Source organism: Muntiacus reevesi, chromosome 9 (genome assembly GCF_963930625.1).
Source record: "Muntiacus reevesi chromosome 9, mMunRee1.1, whole genome shotgun sequence".
NCBI classification, from domain to species: domain Eukaryota; kingdom Metazoa; phylum Chordata; class Mammalia; order Artiodactyla; family Cervidae; genus Muntiacus; species Muntiacus reevesi.
The window spans coordinates 5,742,895-5,766,597 of NC_089257.1; the positions used below are offsets into that span (position 1 = coordinate 5,742,895).

General features: G+C 38.8%; 2 protein-coding genes across 2 annotated transcripts; both read right to left on the minus strand.

Annotated features, from left to right (window-relative positions):
• Positions 1–1,268: 1,268 nt before the first annotated feature.
• Positions 1,269–4,374, minus strand: LOC136175399 (olfactory receptor 5D13-like). The gene is made up of 2 exons (XM_065945705.1): positions 4,346–4,374; positions 1,269–2,223 (listed from the first exon to the last, which is right to left on the minus strand). Exons 1-2 carry the CDS (start codon positions 4,372–4,374, stop codon positions 1,269–1,271), a joined length of 984 nt encoding a protein of 327 aa, XP_065801777.1.
• Positions 4,375–8,505: 4,131 nt separating this feature from the next.
• Positions 8,506–16,803, minus strand: LOC136175400 (olfactory receptor 5D13-like). Its single transcript, XM_065945706.1, has 5 exons — positions 16,677–16,803; positions 16,249–16,364; positions 13,078–13,185; positions 12,066–12,176; positions 8,506–9,492 (listed from the first exon to the last, which is right to left on the minus strand). The coding sequence occupies exons 1-5, from the start codon at positions 16,801–16,803 to the stop codon at positions 8,506–8,508; spliced, it is 1,449 nt and encodes a 482-aa protein (XP_065801778.1).
• Positions 16,804–23,703: the final 6,900 nt, after the last annotated feature.

The window sequence follows — 23,703 nt, forward strand, 5'->3', positions numbered from 1 at the left end:
AGTTGCATCTATGCAAACCACCAAGAAGACTTTAAAGTTAAAAGAGTATAATTTATTTCTGGAAATAAAGAGCTCATCACTAGGACTTTGTAGAACAGACAATAAAATCATTTATATTAACAGATTTTCAATCTTAAAATCATTACATTCATTGTAAACTTGTACTGTCCAAATTTATGGAGAATTTCTGCTTTAAATATATGTAAGTAAATGACTATTCACAGTATTCTCTGAAGTAACAGACATTGTATTCTAAAGGATTCTGCAGCCATCCAGACTTTTTTTTTTCTTTATAATTTGTTCTGGCTTTTCTTGAAAGACAGAAACCTAATTACAACTTCAAAATTATTCTTTGCCTAAAATCTGTCATCTAATTTTTTAAGATTAGGATCTTAAATACAAGATGTGTAACATATGTCAAAGATAGTTCATTGTATAAACTGCAGGTAAGTTTGCTAGTTGGGCAAAATTAAATCAGGTTAGCCAAGATGCTCTAGCTGATATTAGCAGGGTTCCCATTCAGTCCACCAATAATGTTACTTACCAATGAAGTTCTCTGTTATTTTATCTTTATATACCAGTAGCTATATCATACACAATTTAAGATTGACGTGAAGACTACTTTAGATTTAGCTGGAACTATTTCTGAAGTGTGCAGTTCTTATTTTATTTTTGATGTTTTATTTACAAAAAGCAAATAAATTTTATATTAACAAGTGCAATTTGACCAAATTATATTCAGGACTTTGTGGGGATGGAAATATGACTTCTTTGAACTTATAATGTACCAATGTTTCTTGTGTGGGATTAAATAAATATGTCTTTTCAATTTAGTGTCTTAGTGTTGAACAACTCTCAGTTTACTATATTTCTGTTGATGCAACTCTGTCATAAATTTTCTATAAATTTAGCTATAAGTTACTTTAACTTTTAGCTATATATTTTCAGAGCAACTCTATAAATCCATTGCCCGATGACTGTACCTTGGCAGCCAAATGATAATGTAAGCTTACTCAGAAATCTTTATATGAAAAACCACCTAGAGACTTAATTTAAATGGTCCAGGCTTTAATTATGTGTTGCTTGTTATTTTATAGGTAATTCTCTGAAGTTTACTAAAGTTGTTGCATGTTGTGTATTAACCAGGGCCTTTCACACTTCAAAAGTGTGTACTGTTTTCTTTTCTGAAAAAAAAAATAGTTTGAAAGTACTGTAAATTCTGGAAGACTTGGACAACTATCCTCTTGAAAGTGCACACTAAATCTTAGTCATTTTACATTAATCATTAATTGACATATTAAGTTGGTGTTGACTAACTTCCTGACAGTGGCCTTCACATCTTTGTTCCTGAGGCTGTAGATCAGCGGGTTCAGCATGGGGATGACCACTGCGTGAAACACAGAACCCACCTTGAGCATAAGCCACGAGCTTTTGGAGTTAGGAACACAATAGAGGAAAAGGACGCTCCCATGGAAGATGGTGATGGCAGTCAGGTGGGAGGCACAGGTGGAGAAGGCTTTGTGGCGGCCCCCAGTTGAAGGCATCTTCAGGACAGTGATAAAAATGCAAACATAGGAGGTAAGAATAATCATCAGGCTGCTTACTTCATTGAATGTGGCAGAGGCTGAAGTGATCTCCTGGTTAATGTAAGGGTCAGAGCAGAAAACAGCAACTAAGGCCGCGTGCTCACAGACACAGTTATTTATGAACTTAGTCCCACAGAAGGATAAAGTCAAAAACAGTAATGTGTATATTAGGGAACAGGCTATGCCCCAAGAGTATGTAGCAATCACCAACACAAAGCTAAACCTCTGGGACATCACAACTGTGCAGAGAAGAGGGTTGCAAATGGCCACAAGTCGGTCATATGCCATCACTGCCAACAGGAACGTCTCTGTCACCACAAATATGCAGACAAAGAAGAATTGCATGAGGCATCCTGTGAAGGAGATGCTTCTGTCTTCTACAATCAGGTTTTCTAGTAGCTTGGGTGTAACTACTGTTGAGTAACAGAAATCCACAAAGGATAAGTGGCTGAGAAAGAAGTACATGGGCGTGTGGAGCCTGGAGCTGGACTTGATGACCAGGATCATGCCCAGGTTCCCCAGCACAGTGACTGTGTAGATGGTCAGGAAGACCAGGAACAGGGGCAGCTGGAGCTGAGGATATTCTGAGAAGCCCAAGAGAATGAAAGCGACCTCAGCACTCTGGTTTCCTTGGTTTCTGTGGACAAAATATTAATGTGATCCAGAAGTAAAAACTAAACTTTGAAATAGGTGAGAGAACAGAAAATGTGTTGAGAAGCTCAGTGGGTTTACAGTGTTTCTGTAAATGCTATATACTTCTGCCTTATTTCAGATGCTAATGTCCACTTATATGTCAATTAAATAGCCAATAGTAATTTTCATTGTGTATGATCTTTGGAAACAAAGAACTAAAACAGATTAGATCCAGCTTTATTTCAAATAATAAAATTCATTATTATCAGCTGCTTTCAAGAGACATTGTCTTTGCATGACTCTGAGCTTTGTGAAAACACCTGATTTGACAATTCAATTACATGCATTGGAGAAAAACATATCGTTAGGTTCCAGTTTCTTACCTGCCTCACCTCCTGAGATATGAGAAAATTAACTTATATGTTAATTTGTAGAATGGTAACATCTCTGCAAAACAGTTAATATAATATCTTCTTGGTTGTTCTATCTCCTTTCAATTCCTTTTTTATTCCTAGTTATTCCAAATTCTCAACCCTTTCTGGAGCTATGCTATAAAACATACTGAATTTTTTCACTTATGTTGAATTAATTTTGAAAATATTTAAATGTATTCTTCATAGCCAATTGTATTATTCATCAGAAGTTTCAAAACAAAATATGTGCTATGCTTCCTGTGATAATAGTTGAAATAGTATTGAACAGAAAACTGTTATTTTTTTCCATTGTAGCAGACTTTGGAGTTTGGGTGACAAAAATAAGAACTGCGAAAGTACTGGAGAAAGCAAATAGGCTTCAGAATGGATCAAATATATACTCTGCCATTTTGAATTAAGAAGAATTTGAATTTGAATTCCAAAGAAAAGTGGCTGGAAAACACCTATTTCAAATGGGACACCAGAATGTTTCTTGATTATTACTGATCACAAGGCATTTCCTCAACAGCAAGATAAGAATATTAATATAAACTTTCAATCACTAGAATGGAACTAGATACTTCAATAATGAATTCAAATGCTGTAAGACATGGTAGAACAGATATTTACCTTTTTATATATTAGAATTATGAATAATTGTTAGATCAAACATCTGATATGTTTGTGAAAATCCTGCAGAAACATGGACATCTATCAACTGGAGGTGACATTGGGGAATACAATGTCGAAATCCCTTCTTCTAGAAGCCCCATGATAGAAGCACTGTAGAATTTCATTAGGATGCCTGGTTTAAGATGCATATTTCCTTATTTTCCTCTAGGTTTTCTCACCACACTATAGCTTTCTCTGATTCCCACATGATGAACTTGTAAGAAAGATATCTTCCAAAGACCATATCCACAACAGATCCTCTGTGAAAATACTCTGTAAGGTCTCAGTTCGGCAAAGATTGATTATGACTCTATTATTCCAGCCACATTCCTTCCATTTAAAATACTCTGTGAAAGACTATGAGAATAATTTTCCATGATTGTTTAATATAACAGTGACTTTAAGGTTCCAAATAAATGTTAAGCAAATGCATAACATTAACATTATTCAGTATGACTTTTCCAAAAACTGCTTAGATCTATATTCAACCTCATTATCACTTAATACACCCTTCTTTAGTGAAGGTGGATTTATTAACTTCTGCTATGTAGTACACGCCTATTTCTTTATAATTTATTTCTCCATTTTATTCTTTCTTATGACGTTTGCTTTATTTTGCCACCTACTTTTATAGACATGACTCATTGTTTCATCCCCTCTGTATACAGACAAACTTTCATATTTATCACTCACAATTGCTGTAGGTTATTTTCCTATTATTTACAAATATGGTTGTTACTGTCACTTTGTTTCTAGAAAATTACAGGAAAATCTTGAAGACAAGGCCCACTTTGTTATAATTCTCCCTTTTACCAAAAGGAGAATTCTCCATTTCTGACTTTATGATGAATACCCAATGAGAAAACTATGATAAAAACTATTTGAAAGAAAGAATTGGAATATAACTCCATAAACCTTCTCAGCCAAAAAGTGGTTCTTTGTGGACACTTTGTTCTACACATATGTTTGGCTCCTACAAAGATTACTGGATCCTTGTGTTTTATTTTTTAAGTAAAACAAAGGAGACATGAGTCAACTCACCTAAACACAGAAGAACTTGAATGAGTCATTAGTGAAGACCTCTTTGCCAAGATTAACGAACTCCAGCAATGCTGCTGCTTGGTACTTGATAGAAACACATATGAAAAGGGCAGTAAAAGTGCCCAGCATTTTTCATTAATTATTTCATATCTTATGATTTTCCAACCTGTTAAGAAAACTCAGAGATACCAAAGATAAGATGAAGCCTGAAAAGTAAATCCTGGCACCAAGCTGTATCATAGATATATGCCATCATGACCTTAGGGATGTGAAAACAAGAGAATATAACTGAAGTACTGCCTTGATGACTGCAGTTCAACTAATCACGTGTTAACACTGTCTCAGGTGGTATATTGGTTGTATATTATTTCCCCAAAGCCTTAGGGCAGCTGTATTATCAACTTTACTCATTTAATCTTAAAAAATAAACAACACCATTTTAAAAAACTTTATGTGGATATAAAATACATAAATCCACAAGGGGAAATTATACCACAATAGATTTATCTTTTATTATCCATATTTAATTTTTTAAATTTTCTTATGAAGGTACATATATATATATTCTTATGTTTCTAAATATATGGCTGCTAAACTATAATTATACTGTTTATTTTGTACTTTACAATATTTGTATTATAAACTTTATTTTATATTTACACTATTGATTCTATTGATAGAAAACAGCTTCCATTGGCTTTTCAAATATAGAATGTTCTCAGATGTTTATTACTAAATCTAAAAAGAAATTTTGGATGATATGTTTTCTAAAAATATCTGTTTATGAAAAGGATGATATTTTCACTAATTTTGGTAACTACCCATTTTGGCTTTAAAGACACAGGTTAACAATAATAATAACGTGATGCAGAAGGAGCTGAAGTGGAAGCAGTAAGTTTACTTTCTTGGACTCCAAAATCACTGCATTATGGTGACTGCACCCATGAAATTAAAATGCACTGGCTCCGTGGGAGGAAAGTTATGACAAAACTAGGAAGCATATTCAAAACCAGAGACATCACTTTGCCAACAAAAGTCCATATAGTCAAAGCCATGATTTTTCCAGTAGTCAGGTGCGGATGTGAGAGTTGGACCATAAAGAAGACAAAGTGCCGAAGAATTTTCCTTTCAAACTGTGGTGCTGGGGAAGACTCCTGAGAGTCCTTCATCCAGCAAGATCCAACCAGTCCATCCTGAAGGAAATCAACCCTGAACATTTACTGGAAGGACTGATGCTGAAGCTGAAGCTCCAGTGCCTTGGCCACCTGATGTGAAGAGCTGACTCACTGGAAAAGACCCTGATGCTGGGAAAGAGAGAAGGCCAGTGGAGAAGAGGGCAGCAGAGGATGAGATGGTTGGATGGCATCACCGACTCAATGCACGTGAGTGTGAGCAAACTCCAGGAGACAGCAAAGGGCAGGGAAGCCTGGCGTGCTGCAGTCCATGGGGCAGCAAAGACTCGGACGCGACTTAGTGCCTGAACAGCAATAACAACACGCTCATTGCTCACTAGTGGAAGACTCAAAATACACTTTGACTGTGCAGCTGTGTCCTATACGGGCTCTGATTTCTCCCAAATGGTACCTCACATCATCATGGTGCTTCTGAGGTTATGGATCTCTTAATATTCATTGGAGAAAGCATACACTCTTCTTCAAATAAATGACACCATGACAATTGGGTGTTCACAAGTAAAATTATGGGATTGGACACTCACATCATATTATATATAACAATTAACTCAGAAAGTGAACAAGGACTTGAATGAAAGAGCATAAACTATAAAACTCTTACAAGAAAAACATAGGCCTTAAATTTCATGGCCTTGAATTTGGCAGTAGATTCTTAGGGAAACAAAAACATAAGTGACAATAAATAAATAAATAAATTGCTAAATTGAACTTCCTCAAAATTTAAAATATTTGTATGTTAAAAACATTATCAATAAAGTGAAAAGAAAAGCTACAGAAAAGAAACAATAAAGACAAAAAGTTAAATCAGATACAGCACAAAATTTACAAATGTCCATCAAGCATGTGAAAATATTCTCAACTTATTTGGTTAGTAGGAAAATGCAAATCAATATCATGATGAGATATCAATTTATATCCACTGGATTTGCTATAATAAATGTATATAATAGCAATGATTGGCAAGGATATGAAGCAACCAGAAGTTATGTATTGTGCCTGGGAATCTAAAATGCTACAGACACTGTAGAATAAGTTGGTGGTTCCTGTCACATGAATGAACATATAATTACTATTAGGCAAAATGCTTAGCAGGGAAAAAAAATAGTCTTTCACAAAGAGGTGTTAGGCTTTCCCCCCAATTTCTGACAGATAACATATATCTTATGTGATAGTAGACTCTACTTAGGGAGGAGGGGCTGGGTATACCTGATATCAAGGTGTGTGCATGCTAAGTCACTTCAGTGGTGTTTGATTCCTTGCCACTCGATGGACTGTAGCCCACCAGGCTTCACTGTCTATGGGATTCTCCAGGCAAGAGTACTGCAGTGGGTTGCCATGCCCTCCTCCAGGGGATCCTCCCAACCCAGGGACTGAACCCATGTCTCCTATGTCTCCTGCACTGGCAGGCAGGTTCTTTACCACCAGTGTCAGCTGGGAAGCTCCACAGCTTATGTCAAATAGATCCACTCTATAGACTGGACGTGAGTTTACCGCAAAGTGTGTTAGTTGCTCAGTCCTGTCTGAATCTTTGTGACTCCATGGACTGAAGCCCAGCAGGCTCCTCTGTCATGGGATTCTCCAGGCAAGGATACTGGAGTGGGTTGCCATGCCCTCCTCCAGAGGATCTTCCCCACCCAGGGATAGAACCCAGGTCTCCTGCAATGCAAGCGGAGTCTTTATCATCTGAACCATGAGGGAAGTCCATGAGTTTGCCAGTTGGGCAAAATTAAATCAGGTTAACAAAGATGCTCTAACTGATGTTAACAGGGCCCCCATTCAATCTACCATTAATGTTACTTACCAATGAATTTCTCTGCTATTTTATCATTGTACATCAATAGCTATTTTATATGTAATTTGACTGACATGAAAGACTATTTTAGATTTAGCCAGAACTATTTCTGAAGTGTGCATTTCTTAATTTTATTTTTGATGATTTATGTATAAAAAACAAATACATTTTATATTAACAAGTAGAATTTTACCAAATCATATTCACGACTTTGTGGGGGCAGAGACATGACTTCTTTGCACTTATAATGTACCAATTCTTTCTACGTGGTGTTAAATAAATGTATCCTTTAAATTTAGGCTTCCCTGGTACCTTAGATGGTAAAGAATCTGCCTTCAATGCCGGAGACATAGGTTTGATTGCTGGTCATGCAGATCCCCTGGAGAAGAGAATGGCTACCCACTCCAGTATTCTTGCCATGGGCACAGGAGCCTGGCAGGCTAAAGCCCATAGAATTGTAAAGAGTCGGACATGACTGGGCAACTAAGCACCGGCAAGTCTTTCAACTTTAGCGTGTTAGTGTTGAACAACTCTTAGTTACTGTGATTCAACTGATGTGACTCCCTCATCAGTTCAGTTGAGTCGCTCAGTCGTGTCTGACTCTTTGCGACCCCATGAACCGCAGCACGTCAGGCCTCCCTGTCCATCACCAACTCCCAGAGTCCACCCCAAACCCATGTCCATTGAGTCGGTGATGCCATCCAACAATCTCATCCTCTGTCATCCCCTTCTTCTCCTACCCTCAATCTGTCCCAGCATCAGCATCTTTTCAAATAAGTCAGCTCTTCTCCTCAGGTGGCCAATTTTCATGGCAACTCAAATCCATTCTTCCATGACTTATGATGACTTTAAAAAAAAAAAAAGAAGAAGAAGAAGAAGACGACGACTCAGCTGAACAGGCAAATGGTAATGTGTCTTTACTCAGAAATCTTTTCGTGACAAACACATTATCTAGAGACTTTTTTAATCGTCCAGACTTTAATTAGGTGTTATTTATTATTTTATTGCTAATTCTCTACAGTTTACTAAGGTTGTTGAATGATGTATCAACAAGGGAAGTATGTTAAATGTGTGCACCATTTTCCTTCTTAAAAATTGGAGTTTGAAATGTTATTAAAAAATGCTAGAAAACTTGGACAGTTCTCCACAGTGCTCTTGAAAATGAAAAAGCAAACCTAAGCCGATTTGCATTGTTGACATAATAATTTGGTGTTAACTAGCTTCCTAGCAGTCTCTTTCACGTCTTTGTTCCTGAGGCTGTAGATCAGTGGGTTCAGCATGGGGATGACCACTGTGTAAAAGACAGAGGCCACCTTGACCATGAGCCATGAGCTTCTGGAGTTAGGAACACAGTAGAGGAAAAGGATGCTCCCGTGGAAGATGGTAATGGCAGTCAGGTGGGAGGCACAGGTGGAGAAGGCTTTGTGGCGCCCCCCAGTCGAAGGCATCTTCAGGACAGTGATAAAAATGAAAACATAGGAGGTAAGAATTATCACCAGGCTGCTTACTTCATTAAACGTGGCAGAGGCTAAAATGATCTCCTGGCTAATGTGGGGGTCAGAGCAGGAAACAGCAACTATGGCCGCGTGCTCACAGACAAAGTTATTTATGATATTATTTCCTCTAAAGGACAATTCGGATAAAAAGTAGGCAAGAGTCAGGGAACAGACTGTACCCCAAGAGTATGATGCACCCACCAGTAAGGAAAAAAGCTTCGGAGACATCACGACTGTGTAGAGAAGAGGGTTGCAAACAGCCACAAATCGGTCATACGCCATCACTGCCAACAGGAATGTTTCTGTCACCACAAATGTGCAGGCAAAGAAGAACTGTGCGAGGCATCCTGTGAAGGAGATGGTTCTGTCCTCCACAATCAGGTTTTCTAGTAGCTTGGGCGTAACTACTGTTGAGTAACAGAAATCCACAAAGGACAAGTGTCTGAGGAAGTAGTACATAGGGGTGTGGAGTTTGGGGTTTATCTTGATAATTAGGATCATGCCCAGGTTCCCCAGCACAGTGACGGAGTAGATGGTTAAAAATAACAGGACAAGGGGTATCTGGAGTTTGGGGTATTCTGAGAAGCCCAAGAGAATGAAAGTGACTGCAGCACTCTGGTTTTCTTGGTTCCTGTGGACAAAATATAAAAGTTGATTCAGAGACCTCTGAAGCAAAATTTGAATGAAAAATCGTGTTATTCGCTCAGTCTGGTCAGAGGTTTTTGCAACTCCATGGACTGTAGCCTGCCAAGTCCCTCTGTCCATGAGATTCTCTTGGATGGGTTGTCATGCCCTCATCCAGGGGATCTTCCTGACCCAGGCATAGAATGAGAGTACTTATGGGAAAAAGAGTGCATTGAATTCTTTTTTTTTTTTTTTTAACTAACCTCTTTTCCTCCAAAATGCCTCTATTGTCTTTTTTCAACATTAAAATTCATTCTTTTCAAACTACTTCCTAAATTCTTACCGAAACCTGAAATGGCACTCAGTATAAAGGGAAGTTCATTCCACATAGAATTCTCTAAAAATTCTATATCTCATTAGGAGTTGAAATTAAACACTCTGTTACTTTCACTCAGGTTTTATAACTTTATACTCCAAGAACACATTTAACACTTGAAGATTTCCTCTACATGTATAGCTATGCCATTCACATATTCCCCCACTCTTTTTCTTCAGTTGTTCATTTACATTCCTAAACATGTGATTAATTCCTGATTCCCTGAAAGTATGTTTCACTTTAACATACAAATCATAGAGCACACATTCTCTAACTGAAAACACTTTTTCCAAAAGTCAGGATTTGTTCCCTATGTCTATGGTAACAAAGTTTGAGTAGTCCAGGGTTGAAAGGGAAATCACCAAGGATGAGTACAATTTCTGGTGCATACTTGTTCCTTCTTCCCCACACGCCTTCTCCACACCTGTAGCTTTTCACTCCACCTCCCACACTCTGTATTCATCAACAGGCTTGGGGCCCCTGTTCCCAATCGCCCATGTAGCCCCAGGAAGTGTCAGCCATGCTCAGTTAGGAGCACAGGCGCTGTGCATAGTATTCATCTTCTTTTCTGTGCAATTACCCTGGAATAATTTTCCCATTGCAGACCCACTATGTACTCAGTCCTGTAACAGGCATTTTAGAAATTATAAAATTATAAAATCTCAGCCTCAATTTGTTTCTTAGAGCATTATTCCAGGATATAATCCGTATAAGCACAAATGACAACTTATACTTCTTGTTTATTATTAAAGTTTGTATGTATAAAGGGAATGAAAATATTGTGATTCAGAAAAACCAAAGATATTTCCTAGCGATGTAGCCTAGTGAACAACAATAAATGTGGTGAAAGATAAATAATCAAAGACTTCTAGTCAGCTAAACAGGTAACCTGGCAATTAGATTTATGCACATGTTGTTTGCCTCCTGCAAAGATTAATGGAATATATTAGAAACATATTATTTTCCCTTTAAAGTGAAATAAAAATCAACTCACCTGAGTGTAGAAGAATTTGACTGGCTCATTTAATAAAGCTTCTAAGTTTAATGGATTCCAGGAAAATTTTTGCTGAGAAGTCAATTTTTTTTAATATAGTAATAAGCCTGAAAAATAGGAATCTAGAGTATATTGCAGAAAATGAATTTCTCTTATAATGTATTAAAAATATATTCAGACATGACAAAGAGCAAAGGAGACCAAAAAAGCTGAACCCTAACATCAAACTGTCACATATATATGCCACCAAAACCCTAAGGAGGTTTACCTTAGAGAATATTATTTAACTATTGCCGTGAGACCACAAATGGGGCAATTAGATGAAATAATGCCCTTGTGATACTTCGGTTGCATATGCATTTTTTTCCAAAGTTTGGGGAACAATTTCATCATGCACTCTAGTTCATTGATCTTTTAAAAATGTTGAACTAGACACTATATTTTTGTCTTTAAATACTTGCAAAATGCAGAAATATACTAAAGCAAAATCAGCTATTGTGTCACAATCCAAAGATTCTTAATTTTTGTTGAATTTCTGGTTGTCCATCTGTATCTGTATCTGTGGGCTTCCCTCATAGTTAATTGGTAAAGAATCCTCCTGCAATTCAAGAGACCCCAGTTCGATTCCTGGTCGGAGAGATACCCTGGAGAACGGACAGGCTACCCACTCCAGTATTCTTGGGCTTCCCCTGTGGCTCAGCTGGTAAAGAATCTGCCTGCCATGCGGGAGACCTGGCTTCAGTCTCTGGGCTGGGAAGATTCCCTGGAGAAGGGAAAGGCTACCCCCTCCACTATTCTGGCCTGGAGAATTGCAGGGACTGTATAGTCCATGGGGTAGCAAAGAGTCGGACATGACTGAGCAACTTTCACTTTCTCTGTATCTGAGGGACATATTGATGTGTTTGATGTAAAACTTAAACAATATGAATCGTATTATAGTGTTTTTTAAATCCTTTCTTTAACATTCTGTTGTGTTTCATTTTCTATAAAAGCGATTGGTTTTCTTAAGATAATACAACTTGCATTACTATTACAAATATGAGCAAAATTTTTTTTTTTATTCTTCCATTTATTATTGAAATTCCATTCTATTTTTCAATTTGTAGTCTAGGTTTATGGGAAGTATAGTATACTTATTATTTAAGAAGCTGACGTATCTTAACATATAAACATCTCAACTCCAGTGACTTAATTAATAGAACAGGGAGCAGCATTTTTTTCTGGAAAAATGTGTACAGTAAATACTTTATCGCTTCTCGGTCTTTTGGCTAGGATCAAGTGTAATACTTTAGCCTCTGTGGGCCACATCGTCTCAATTTCAGCTATGCACGTCTGCATCTTGCAGCCTGGATTCACCTGTAGACAATACATAAATCAATAGGCATGACTCTGTTCCAATAAAATTTTATTTATAAAAGAGTAGGACAGATTTGGTTTGCAGATCACACCTTGTCAACCTATGCAATAGAATGCATTTCTTGATTGTTCAAAGTCTCAACTTATTTCCAGATCAGTAGGCAGATGCCTTTTGAGTGGCCATGCAGAGACTTAAGCTTGTTCTCAGTTATGGCTTATGATAACGTGACTGGGTGCATGTGTGTGAAGTCACTTTAGTGGTATCTGACTCTGTGCAGGGGTATGGACTGAAGCCCGACAGGCTCCTCTGTCCTTGGGATTCTCCAGGCGGAATTCTGGACTGGGATGCAGTGCTCTCATCGAGGGAATCTTCCCAGCCCAGGGATCAAACCTGTCTCTCTTGGATTGGCAGTTGGGTTGTTTACCACTAGCGCCACCTGGGAAGTTCAACAATAGGATTGTTATGGTATAATTATAAATTATAATGTAATGAGAGAAATAATAATTTGGTTTAAAAAATACTACACTTTTCTGCATTGCTACTGTGCATAATATTTTTGTGTTTTGCTTATTTATTTTTCATTAAACTTTTGTCAAGCATATTAAGAGTGCTCTTCACATGTTGAGATACTTGAATAATGACCAAGATACTTCCTGATCAATAAAATCACAATAGGACTTTGAACTTTGAGTCAAACTATAGTGTTAAAGTAGAGGGAAGGGATAAGAAAGAAAAGCAAAAGACATTTTAAGCAGAGAAGACAGTCTGAACCAAGGTAGGAGTTTGAATGATCAAATTTTTTTTCAATTAGAAGTAGAGTTTATGCAGGGCAAACTTTGGGAGATGGTGAGGGACAGAGAAGCCTGGCATGCTGCAGGCCATGGGGTTGCAGAGTCTTACGTGACTGCGAGACTGAACAACAGAAAGTAATGAGAGGGTAGCAGGCGGGAAGGCCAGGGGTCTCCAAACGGAGGAAGGAGGCTGCAAGTGCCAGACATTTTTATCTCTCTTAAACCACAGGAAGAAACAAACCAGCCATATTTTTTCTTCTCTATACAAATTTAAAAGGAGGTTTCTCTTAAAACGCTGTGTTGCCATGACACCTGGTTTCACCTGAAGCTAACTACTCTCAAACCTTGAGTTAACCAATACATTTCTTTTTCTTATGGAAATGTTGTCTCAAGCTATGTTAATGTACCCCAGACTCTATCTTCAAGTTGGTTCCGCCAAACAGCCCAACTTACTTACTCAAGTATTGTTCCCCTAATCTATGTAAACGGAACTATTTGCAAGATTCAAGTCAATCGTGTTTTATGGCCAGGGATGAATTATCTGGTGCCATTCTAAATTTATTGACATTCCTTTCTTTTCATTAACAGACTGTGAGTGACTATATAACATATAGTTATATATAATGTTAGTATATACATATATATAACATACAGCTAAAGACTTGGACGGGGTACTCTTTGCCCCCTTCTGATGCCTGTGTCAGAAACTTTCTCTATCTCCTTTATACTTTAATAAAACTTTATCACACAAAAGCTCTGAGCGATCCAGCCTCGTCTCTGGCCCCGGACTGAATTCCTCTCCTCCGGAGGCCAAGAATCCCGCGTCTTATCTTTCAGCAACAACCTTTCAGTATGAGATACGATCGGACGATCTAAACTGTGTAAGGAATGCAATTAGGATTGGTACCGGCTGCTGAATAGAGTTGAAATAGAGTTCCATGCCCCCAGGACAAGTCTGTAGTAATGAAGAGGTTGTGGTTGCAAAACGGTGTCGACAATGGGAATGAAACTGATTCAGTTTCAATATTATAATCATGGCATTCAGTGTGGTTTCATTAGTAGTTGATGTAAACAGAAAGAAGTAACTCCCATTTTCATTTTGATTCAGAAACAAACATCATGTTCTCGACAACATCTCACTGCAGATAAGTGAATAATTCCCAGAAACTAGCGATAATTATACAGGCACCTAAAATGTGAAGTAATAAACAGTGAGGTGTAATATGGGAGCTAGAGCATCTGATAGTCAAAGGCCTGAAGACATCTGGAACACAGAAGGAAAACAAAAACAGACTCTTAACACTGTCTTCAAATATTTCAAGGCTAAAATATGAAAGAAACACTGGCCCTTTTTTTCTGCTTCCTGAGGACAGAAATTTAATTTTAAATGAATCCACTTCTAAAAGCAACAGGAAGCTAATTTCAGAACAACAACAATAAAAGAATTTTCTTTTTTTCTCCAGTGTCAATAAACAGAATAGTGTGAATGACTCAGAGTCTCTGGGTTGCCCAATTTCACTAAAAGTATATAAGAAGGGACTCTAGAGACACAAACTTTAATGTAAACGAAAGGAAGGGGGAGACTCCTCAAGGAAGCATGCAGACAAGATATTAAACTCCACAATGTCTCTCTATATTTCCCATATTCTGTGACTGGTCCTCACATTGGCCCAGAGCTTTCACTAAGATCAGTTTTTACTTGGTGTTCTCAAAATACTGTTTTAAAATTATCTGTATAATTCTCAAAATCCATAATTTACACATCTGTAACAGGTTGATTTAAATACTCCATCTGGTAAAATATCTATTGCTATAATTAGGTGGTGCATTCTAACCACCTTAATGCAGAAGGATTCAGTTCAATGCAAACTTTATTAATCTTTGTCTATAACGGAGGAGGGCCTTCCCTGGTGACTCAGATGGTTAAGAATCCTCCTGCAATGCAGGAGACCCAGGTTCAGTCCCTGGGTTGGGAATAGCGCCTGGAGGAGGGAATGGCTACTCACTCCAGTATTCTTGCCTGGAGAATTCCCATGGACAGAGGAGCTTGGCGGGCTCTTGTCCATGGGATCACAAAGAGTTGGACACGACTGAGTGGCTGAGCTCGGCACAAACTGAGAGGTCATTCCTGTAAGTGTAGTGGGCAAAGCATACTTTAAAAAAGTAAGAAAGTTAATTCAAATAGCCTCCTAAATTCAATACTACATGTAAATACATAGTTTTAGATAGATCCCTGGGGGCTCAGATGGTGCAGATTTGACCTGCAATGCAGGAGAGCTGGCTTCTATCCCTGGATTAGGAAGATTCCCCTGGAGAAGGGAATGGCTGCTCACTCCAGTATTCTTGCCTGGAGAGGTCCATGGATGGAGGAGACTGGTGGGCTACAGTCCATGGGATCCTGAAGAGTCAGACACGACAGAGCCACTAACACCTGCACTTTCCTCCCCCAGGTATGTGTGTGCAGATGCCTCTGAGAACGGCGAGTGTGAAGGCAGGCCATCACGAGCACCCTGGTGTCCAGGGTCCCTCACTGTGCTCACAGGCAGTTTTATTTATCTTTCTTTGATCTAGCCTGGGCCTCCAGTCTGGCACATATTTCAGAAAAGATTCAATAACTAAAGTAAATCTGATCATCTCAGTCCAGTATTATTTCTTATTACACAAGAGATTATTTTTTCCGCTTAAGTTTATATACAGTTTAAATACTAGTTTGACATAATGGGAAGGAAATGTTGGTTTTACTTTCCCCCAACATTCCCAGTTTGACCCTACATTAGCTATTTGTGGTCTCATTCTCAGCAAAATTACATAGCACTGACAGAATGTTTTCATAGGATCGAAGAGTATAAAGTGCTAATCGCTCAGTCGTGGCTGACTCTTTGCAACCCTGTGGGCTGTAACCCAGCAGTCTCCTCTGCGCCTGGAATTCTCCAGGCAAGAATACTGGAGTGGGTTGTCATTTCTTTCTCCAGGGTATCTTCCTGATCCAGGAATCGAACCCAGAATCTCTCACTTTCTAGACGGATCCTTTACCTTCTGAGCCACAAGCAACATAAAATCCCTCTGCAAATTAGTAGCAAAGAGTATGAATTAGTCTTTCCCTAACAAGTGATGCACCTAGCATATCCACTAGATGGCAGGGTGACACTATAATTTAAATCAAGGCACAAATAATGTGCATTGATTGCTTTAGAGAAAGTAGCAGAAACTGATAGAAAGCAAGATGTCCGTGGTTTAAATATAACTTTGAAAACATTTTATTCTGTGAAGGAAAACTGACCTGTCGTGCCGACCGACAGAGGATGCTGAGGCCACCAAGCCTGCACGGCTCCTGCACCCCCAGCTCCCGCCCAGACCGTGAGCCTGAGGAGCTCTGGGTGGGATCAGAGCTGCACCCTGAGAGAACAGAATAGGAAAGAACAGGCACCGGCCCTAAGCAGCTAAGGTGCAGCTCACAGGGATGATGTCAAGGAGCCCAGACTGTTCCCCCTTCCCAGGCGCAGAGAAGCCCTGAATTCATTAACACGAGCTCCCTGGGATGATATCAAGGAGCCCAGACTGTTCCCCCTTCCCAGGCGCAGAGAAGCCCTAAGTTCATTAACACGAGCTCCCTGGGATGATGTCAAGGAGCCCAGACTGTTCCCCCTTCCCAGGCGCAGAGAAGCCCTAAATTCATTAACACGAGCTCCCTGGTTTTCTTTGATTTACAGTAATCTTCTGATGGCTGACTACCTGGATTTTGCTGCAAAATGCATGGACGTACTGACTCCTGCCTTCCCTTTTCAGAGCAGTTTCCTTGAACTGAGCTGTTGTCTCCCAGGTTTGCGCTGCGCATAGTCTGTCAGTGGAGTCTGACTCTATTGTGACCTCATGGGCTGAGCCCACCAGGCTCCTCTGTCCCTGGGATTCTCCAGGCAAGAATATTGGAGCGGGAAGCCATTTCCTCCTCCAGGAGATCTTCCTGACCCAGGGATTGAACTCCAGTCTCCTGCACAACAGGTGGATTCTTTACTGTCTGAGCCACCGGGGAAGCCCTGTAATTTCTAGGTTTCAGTCAATAGAATAAAAAATAATTATCAATATTTAGGTTGTGGTTTTTTTTTTTTTTTTTTGGTCAGTTGGTAATTTCACTTCTCTTTCAGGAATAAGGAAACAAGTGTTCAAAGATGGTAATTTACTTGATCACATTCAAGCATCCACTCACCTTTGATTTTTATCTTTGCTTTTTCACTTTTCAGTTTTGAACTAGCAGTGATGTGTTGTCTCTTGTTCACTTATATAATCACATATTTTGGTTAATGAGAGTTAACACTTCATTTCAATTAATTGTATAAGAAGCTAATACACAAAAATGTGGTTAATAATATGTACAGATATTAGTAAAAAATATTAAAATCCTTACAGAAACAAATACAATTAATATGCATAGTTTCTGTGAATCCACAGTTCCACGTTTCCCAGACTCAACCAACTGCAATTATGTAGTACTGTGTTTAACACTGAAAAAATGTGTGTATAAGTGGACCCGTTCAGTCCAAATCTGTGTTGTTCACTGGATTGTATCCTCTGCGAGCCCATTGCCTTCTTGAGGTTAGGACAGGGAGAGTTATTCATCTCAACTGTAAAGCAGGCGCTCTTAAAGAATGAATGTTTTATGGCATTTTCTATGATCTACCCCACCAAGTTGGTTCTCAACAAGATTGAATAAATCATTGTAATAGTCTTATTTGACACAATTTACTATTTGTGTTCATAACTCTGTAAGGTTGTGAATAAGAATTGATAAAATTTTTCTTAGCTTTAAAGCAGGTTTACTATAAATGAAGAGGAGTTATAACAAAGTAATGGCAAAGTAATGTCTCTGCTTTTCAATATGCGGTCAAGGTTGGTCATAAGTTTTCTTCCAAGCAGTAAGTGTCTTTTAATTTCATGGCTGCAATCACCATCTGCAGTGACTTTGGAGCTGAAAAAAATAAAGTCTGTCACTGTTTCCACTGTTTCTCAATCTACTTGCCATGAAGTGATGGGACAGGTGCCATAATCTTAGTTTTCTGAATATTGAGTTTTAAGTCAACATTTTCACTCTCCTTTCACTTTCAACAAGAGGCTCTTTAGTTCTTTTTTGATTTCTGCCATAAGGGTGGTTGTCATCTGCATGTCTGAGGTTATTGATATTTCTCCTGGCAATCTTGATTCCAGCCTGTGCTTCCTCCAGCCCAGCGTTTCTCATGATGTACTCTGCATATAAGTTAAATAAGCAGGGTGACAATATACAGCCTTGATGTTCTCCTTTCTTTATTTGGAAGACTCTGCTGTTCCATGTCCAGTTCTAACTGTTGCTTCCTGACCAGCATACAGATTTCTCAAGAGGCAAGTTAGGTGGACTGGTATTCCCATCTCTCAAAATTTTCTACATTTTGTGGTGATCCACATAGTCAAACGCTTTGACATAGTCAATAAAGCAGAAATAGATGTTTTTCAGGAACTCTCTTGCTTTTTTGATGATTCAAAGGATAATCTGGTTTTTCTGCCTTTTCAAAAACCAGCTTGAACATCTGGAAGTTCACGGTTCACGTACCGTTGAAGCCTGGCTTGGAGAATTTTCAGTGTTACTTTACTAGCCTCTTAGATGAGTGCAATTATGTGGTAGTTTGAGCATTATTTGGCATTGCCTTTCTTTGGGATTGGAATGAAAACTGAGTTTTTCCAGTCCTGTGGCCACTGCTGAGTTTTCCAAATTTGCTGGCATATTAAGTGTAGCACTTTCACAGCATTATCTTTTAGGATTTGAAGGAACTCAACTGGAATTCCATCACCTCCACTATCTTTGTTTGTAGTGATGCTTCTTAAGGCCCACTTGACTTCACATTCCAGGACATCTGGCTCTAGGTGAGTGATCATTCCATCGTGATTATCTGGGTCATGAAGATCCTTTTTGTATAGTTCTTCTGTGTATTCTTGTCACCTCTTCTTAATATCTTCTGCTTCTGCTAGGTCCCTACCATTTCTGTCCTTTATTGAGCCCATCTTTGCATGAAATGCTCCCTTGTTATCTCTAATTTTCTTGAAGAGATCTCATTCCCATTCTATTGTTTTCCTCTGTTTCTTTGCATTGGTCACTGAGGGAGGCTTTCTTATCTCTCCTTGCTATTCTTTGGAAATCTGCATTCAAATGGGTATATCTTTCCTTTTCTCCTTTGCTTTTTACTTCCCTTCTTTTCACAGCTATTTGTAAGGCCTCCTCAGACAGCCTTTTTGCTTTTTTGCATTTCTTTTTCTTGGGGATGATCTTGATCCCTGTCTCCTGTACAATGTCACAAACCTCCATCTATAGTTCAATAGGCACTCTGTCTATCAGATCTAATCCCGTGAATCTATTTGTCACTTCCAGTGTATAATCATAAGGGATTTGATTTAGGTCATATCTTGAATGGTGTAGTGGTTTGTCCTACTTTCTTCAATTTAAGTCTGAATTTGACAAGAAGGTGTTCATGATCTGAGCTATGAGGGAAGCCCACTTTTCATCGAGGGGGCTGGAATGCAAAAGTCAAAAGTCAAGATATACCTGGAGTAATAGGCAAATTTGGCCTTGGAGTCAAAAATCCTTGGGTTTCAAATCCTAAAAGATGATGTTGTGGAAGTGCTGCACTCAACATGCCAGCAAATTTGGAAAACTCCCCAGTAGCCACAGGACTGGAAAAGGTCAGTTTTCATTCAAATCACAAAGAAAGGCAATGCCATAGAATGCTCAAACTACCACACAATTACAAGGAAATGGCAACCCACTCCAGTACTCTTGCCTGGAAAATTCCATGGACTGAGGAGCCTTGTGGGCTATAGTCCATGGGGTCGGAAAGAGTCGGACATGACTGAGCGACTTCACTTTCACTTTCACACACTAGCAAAGTAATGTTCAAAATTCTCCAAGCCAGGTTTCCACAGTACATCAACCGTGAACTTCCAGATGTTCAAGTTGGATTTAGAAAGGGCAGAAGAGCCAAGGATCTAATTCCCAGTATCTGTTGGATCATAGAAAAAGCAAGAGAATTCCAGAAAAACATCTATTTTTGCTTTATTGATTACGCCAATGCCTTTGACTGTGTAGATCACAACAAGCTAGAAAATTCTTCAAGAGATGGAAATATCAGACAAAGTTACCTGCCTCCAGAGAAATCTGTATGCAGGTCAAGAAGCAACAGTTAGAATGGGATATGGAACAGACTGGTTCCAAATTGGAAAAGGAGTATGTTAAGGCTGTATACTATCTCCTTGCTTATTTAACTTATATGCAGAGTACATCATGAGAAATGCTGGGCTGAATGAAGCATAGGCTGGAATCAAGATTGCCAGGAGAAATATCAATAACCTCAGATATGCAGATGACACCACCCTTATGGCAGAAAGTAAAAAAGAACTAAAGAGTTTCTTGATGAATGTGAAAGAGGGAATTGAAAAAGCTGGCTTAGGACAATACTCTGAACACTAAGCTCATGGCATCTGGTCCCATCACTTCATGGCAAATAGACGGGGAAACTGGAAACTGAGAGACCTTAATTTTGGGGGCTTCAAAATCACTGCAAATGGTGAATCAGCCATGAAATTAAAAGATGTTTGCCCCTTGAAAGAAAAGCTGTGACCAACCTAGACAGCATATTAAAAAGCAGAGACATTACTTTGCCAACAAAGGTCCATCCAGTCAAATGGATGGTTTTTCCAGTTGTCATGTATGGATGTGAGAGTTGGACTACAAAGAAAACTGAGCACCTAAGAATTGATGCTTTTGAACTGTGGTGTTGGAGAAGACTCTTGAGAGTCCCTCTGACTGCAAGGAGATCCAACCAGTCCATCCTAAAGGAAATCAGTCCTGAATATTCATTGGAAGGGCTGATGCTGAAACTGAAACTGCAATAGTTTGGCCACCTGATGCAAAGAACTGACTTATTGGAAAAGACCCTGATGCTGGAAAATATTGAGGGCAGGAGGAGAAGGGGATGACAGAGGGTGAGGTGGTTGGATGGCATCACCAACTCAATGGACATGAATTTGAGTAAGCTCCAGGGTTTGGTGATGGACAGGGTGGTCTAGTGTGCTGCAGTCCATGGTGTCGCAAAGAGTCAGACCTGACTGAGCTACTGAAGTGAACTGAACTGAAGATTAAATTGCAAAGTTGAAAAAAGGGATAGGGGACCTGCGTGGTGGTCCAGTGGTTAGGAATCCACCTTTAGTGCAGGGGACACGGGTTCAGTCCCTACTTAGGAGCTAAGATCCCACATATGGAGAAGCAACTGAGATCCCACACTGCATTGAAGCATCCAGGTAGAGTAATGAGAGATCCCTGTGCCACAGCTAAGACCCGATACAGCCAAATTAACTAATTAATTTAAAAAAACAGGAGAAACAAACATTGTGTGATTCCATTTACATGAAAGATAAGAAGCAGGTTCCTAGAGGCAGAGTCTATTACAGGATATCAGTTAGAGGAATAGGAGGCTGAGGAGTTATTATTAATGGGTGCAAAGTTTTTGTGTGAAGTGATGAAAATGTTTTGGAAATATGTAGTGGTGGCACAATATTTTAAATGTAATTAATGCCACTGTTTTGCACTTAAAGTTGTTGAAATTTCATTTTTTAAAATGTTAATACATTTGAGGAATATGGTCTCTGGAGCCTGAATAAAATCTTGTCAAAGAGAAAATAGTCTCAAAATGTTACTGAGAAATAAACACGAACAATCATACAAAGGCTTGGCATTATCTTCCATTACAGGGATGAGGTAGATAAGGGAGATGTTTGGGTGACTTGTTGACAGAAAAATCAACAGTGAAGGACACTGAGGAGTAAAGAATAGATTGTGGTAGCTTTTCAAAGAGGTTTCATTATTAATAGACTTTAGGGGATGCGTGCTGGAATAGCCAGCATCCTCCACAAACTGTCAGTTGAGGCAGCATCAATGCTTCCCTTTCACCTGCAACTCAGAGTTTCCTTTTCTTTCCTCACCTCTTCCTTCTGAGGTGTGGGAATTGTGAGCTTTCTTTCCAAGTCATTAGAGTTTTGCTCACAATTGTCACCATATTAAAGTAGAAGCTGACTTGTGCTTAGTTTCCATATACACATAGGGAAAATATGGCTTGGTCGATATAATTATTTTTAGGTCTTTGAATAATGTTCCAAAAGTTCAGCTTCACTTTGGTCAAATTATCCCAAAGGGAATTTCCAGACTCACAGAGATACTGCAATAAGTGTCTGAAGGTTAAATGTCTCCCAAGTAAAGCTTTTAGAAATCAGATAGGAACCTTGTGCTGTCTTTGCTTTTATGTTCACCATAGAATACAATAAAAGTGTTATTTAAAGAGAAATAAAGAATAGCTGCCAGCATAAATGCTGATGGTGCCCCCTTTTATTCTCTTAAATATTAAAATAAAACTGGAAAAAGCCTTTTGAATTTGCTTAAGAAAAAAGCTGGACACCTTACCTTAGAGAGCAGGTAAGTTCTATTTTCAGATTTCTTTAAAATTACATAGTCATAGTCATAAAATTTACTGGTTAACTTAAGATATGGTACTGTGAAATACTACATGTACCTTAGATTTAAGCCAAATATCTGGTGAGTTGGACATGAGTTGACTTTTCTTTAATCAACCCACAATTAATTACTATTGCTTGATCAATATGATTTTAGAATTAATTATCTAAATATAATTTAATGATCATTTGCCCTCTGGCTAATGTTTGTAAGTAAACTTTAGCCACATTTACATACACTCAACATTTGAAACTATTGCTCTGCCTACCTGGTAACATAGAGCATCTCTTTCATGGTTATATATTTTTTATACAACTCATGTATGATAACTTACCCTTCCTATGTCAGTTGCATAAAGTAATAAATGATAATAGTAATAAGCATTTTCTCATAACTTGGGGGATATTAAAGGGAAACAATTAAAGCAGAAAGTCGGTGACTTATATTTCAGTTAAGGATACAGAAAATCTGTTAAGGAAAACCTCAAGAAGTACTGCTGCTGCTAAGTCACGTCAGTCGTGTCCGACTCTGTGACCCCATAGACGGCAGGCCACCAGGCTCCCGTCCCTGGGATTCTCCAGGCAAGAGCACTGGAGCGGGTGGCCATTTCCTTCTCCAGTGCATGGAAGTGAAAAGTGACAGTGAAGTCGCTCAGTCGTGTCCAACTCTTTGCGAGCCTGTGGACTGTAGCCCACCAGATCCTCCGTCCATGGGATTTCCCAGGCAAGCGCACTGGAGTGCACAGAGTGTGTTAAATCTCTCTGCTCTTACTTCCTGTTAATTGCCTGAATGTGCCATATTTGTAGCTTGAGTTTCTCATTCCTGTATTAACACCACTTATTCTATTGCATTTCAACCAAGACAGAGCTATTTATTAAAATCGGAGGTTAATGAAGTTGATCTGAATAATTACTCAGAATAAATGAAAGAGTGGTGAATGGAGCATGGTCAGATTTAGTTCTGCACATTTTGGAAACCACCCAGGCTGGAGACAACCAGGGTTTTAGGGCAAGTGACTGAGTTTCAATATATAAGACTACTCTTCAGGGTCTTGTCTCCATAGTAAGCCAAGGGAGTGAAAAATGGAGAAAGGCTACAGGGAGGGGGTTATGTGAACTTCAAATGATTTTTGCTAATAGACAGACTACTAGGAAAAATTAGAACAATCCTAAGTTGATCTTTCCAAGTCTCTATCTTTGTGAAGTAAATATG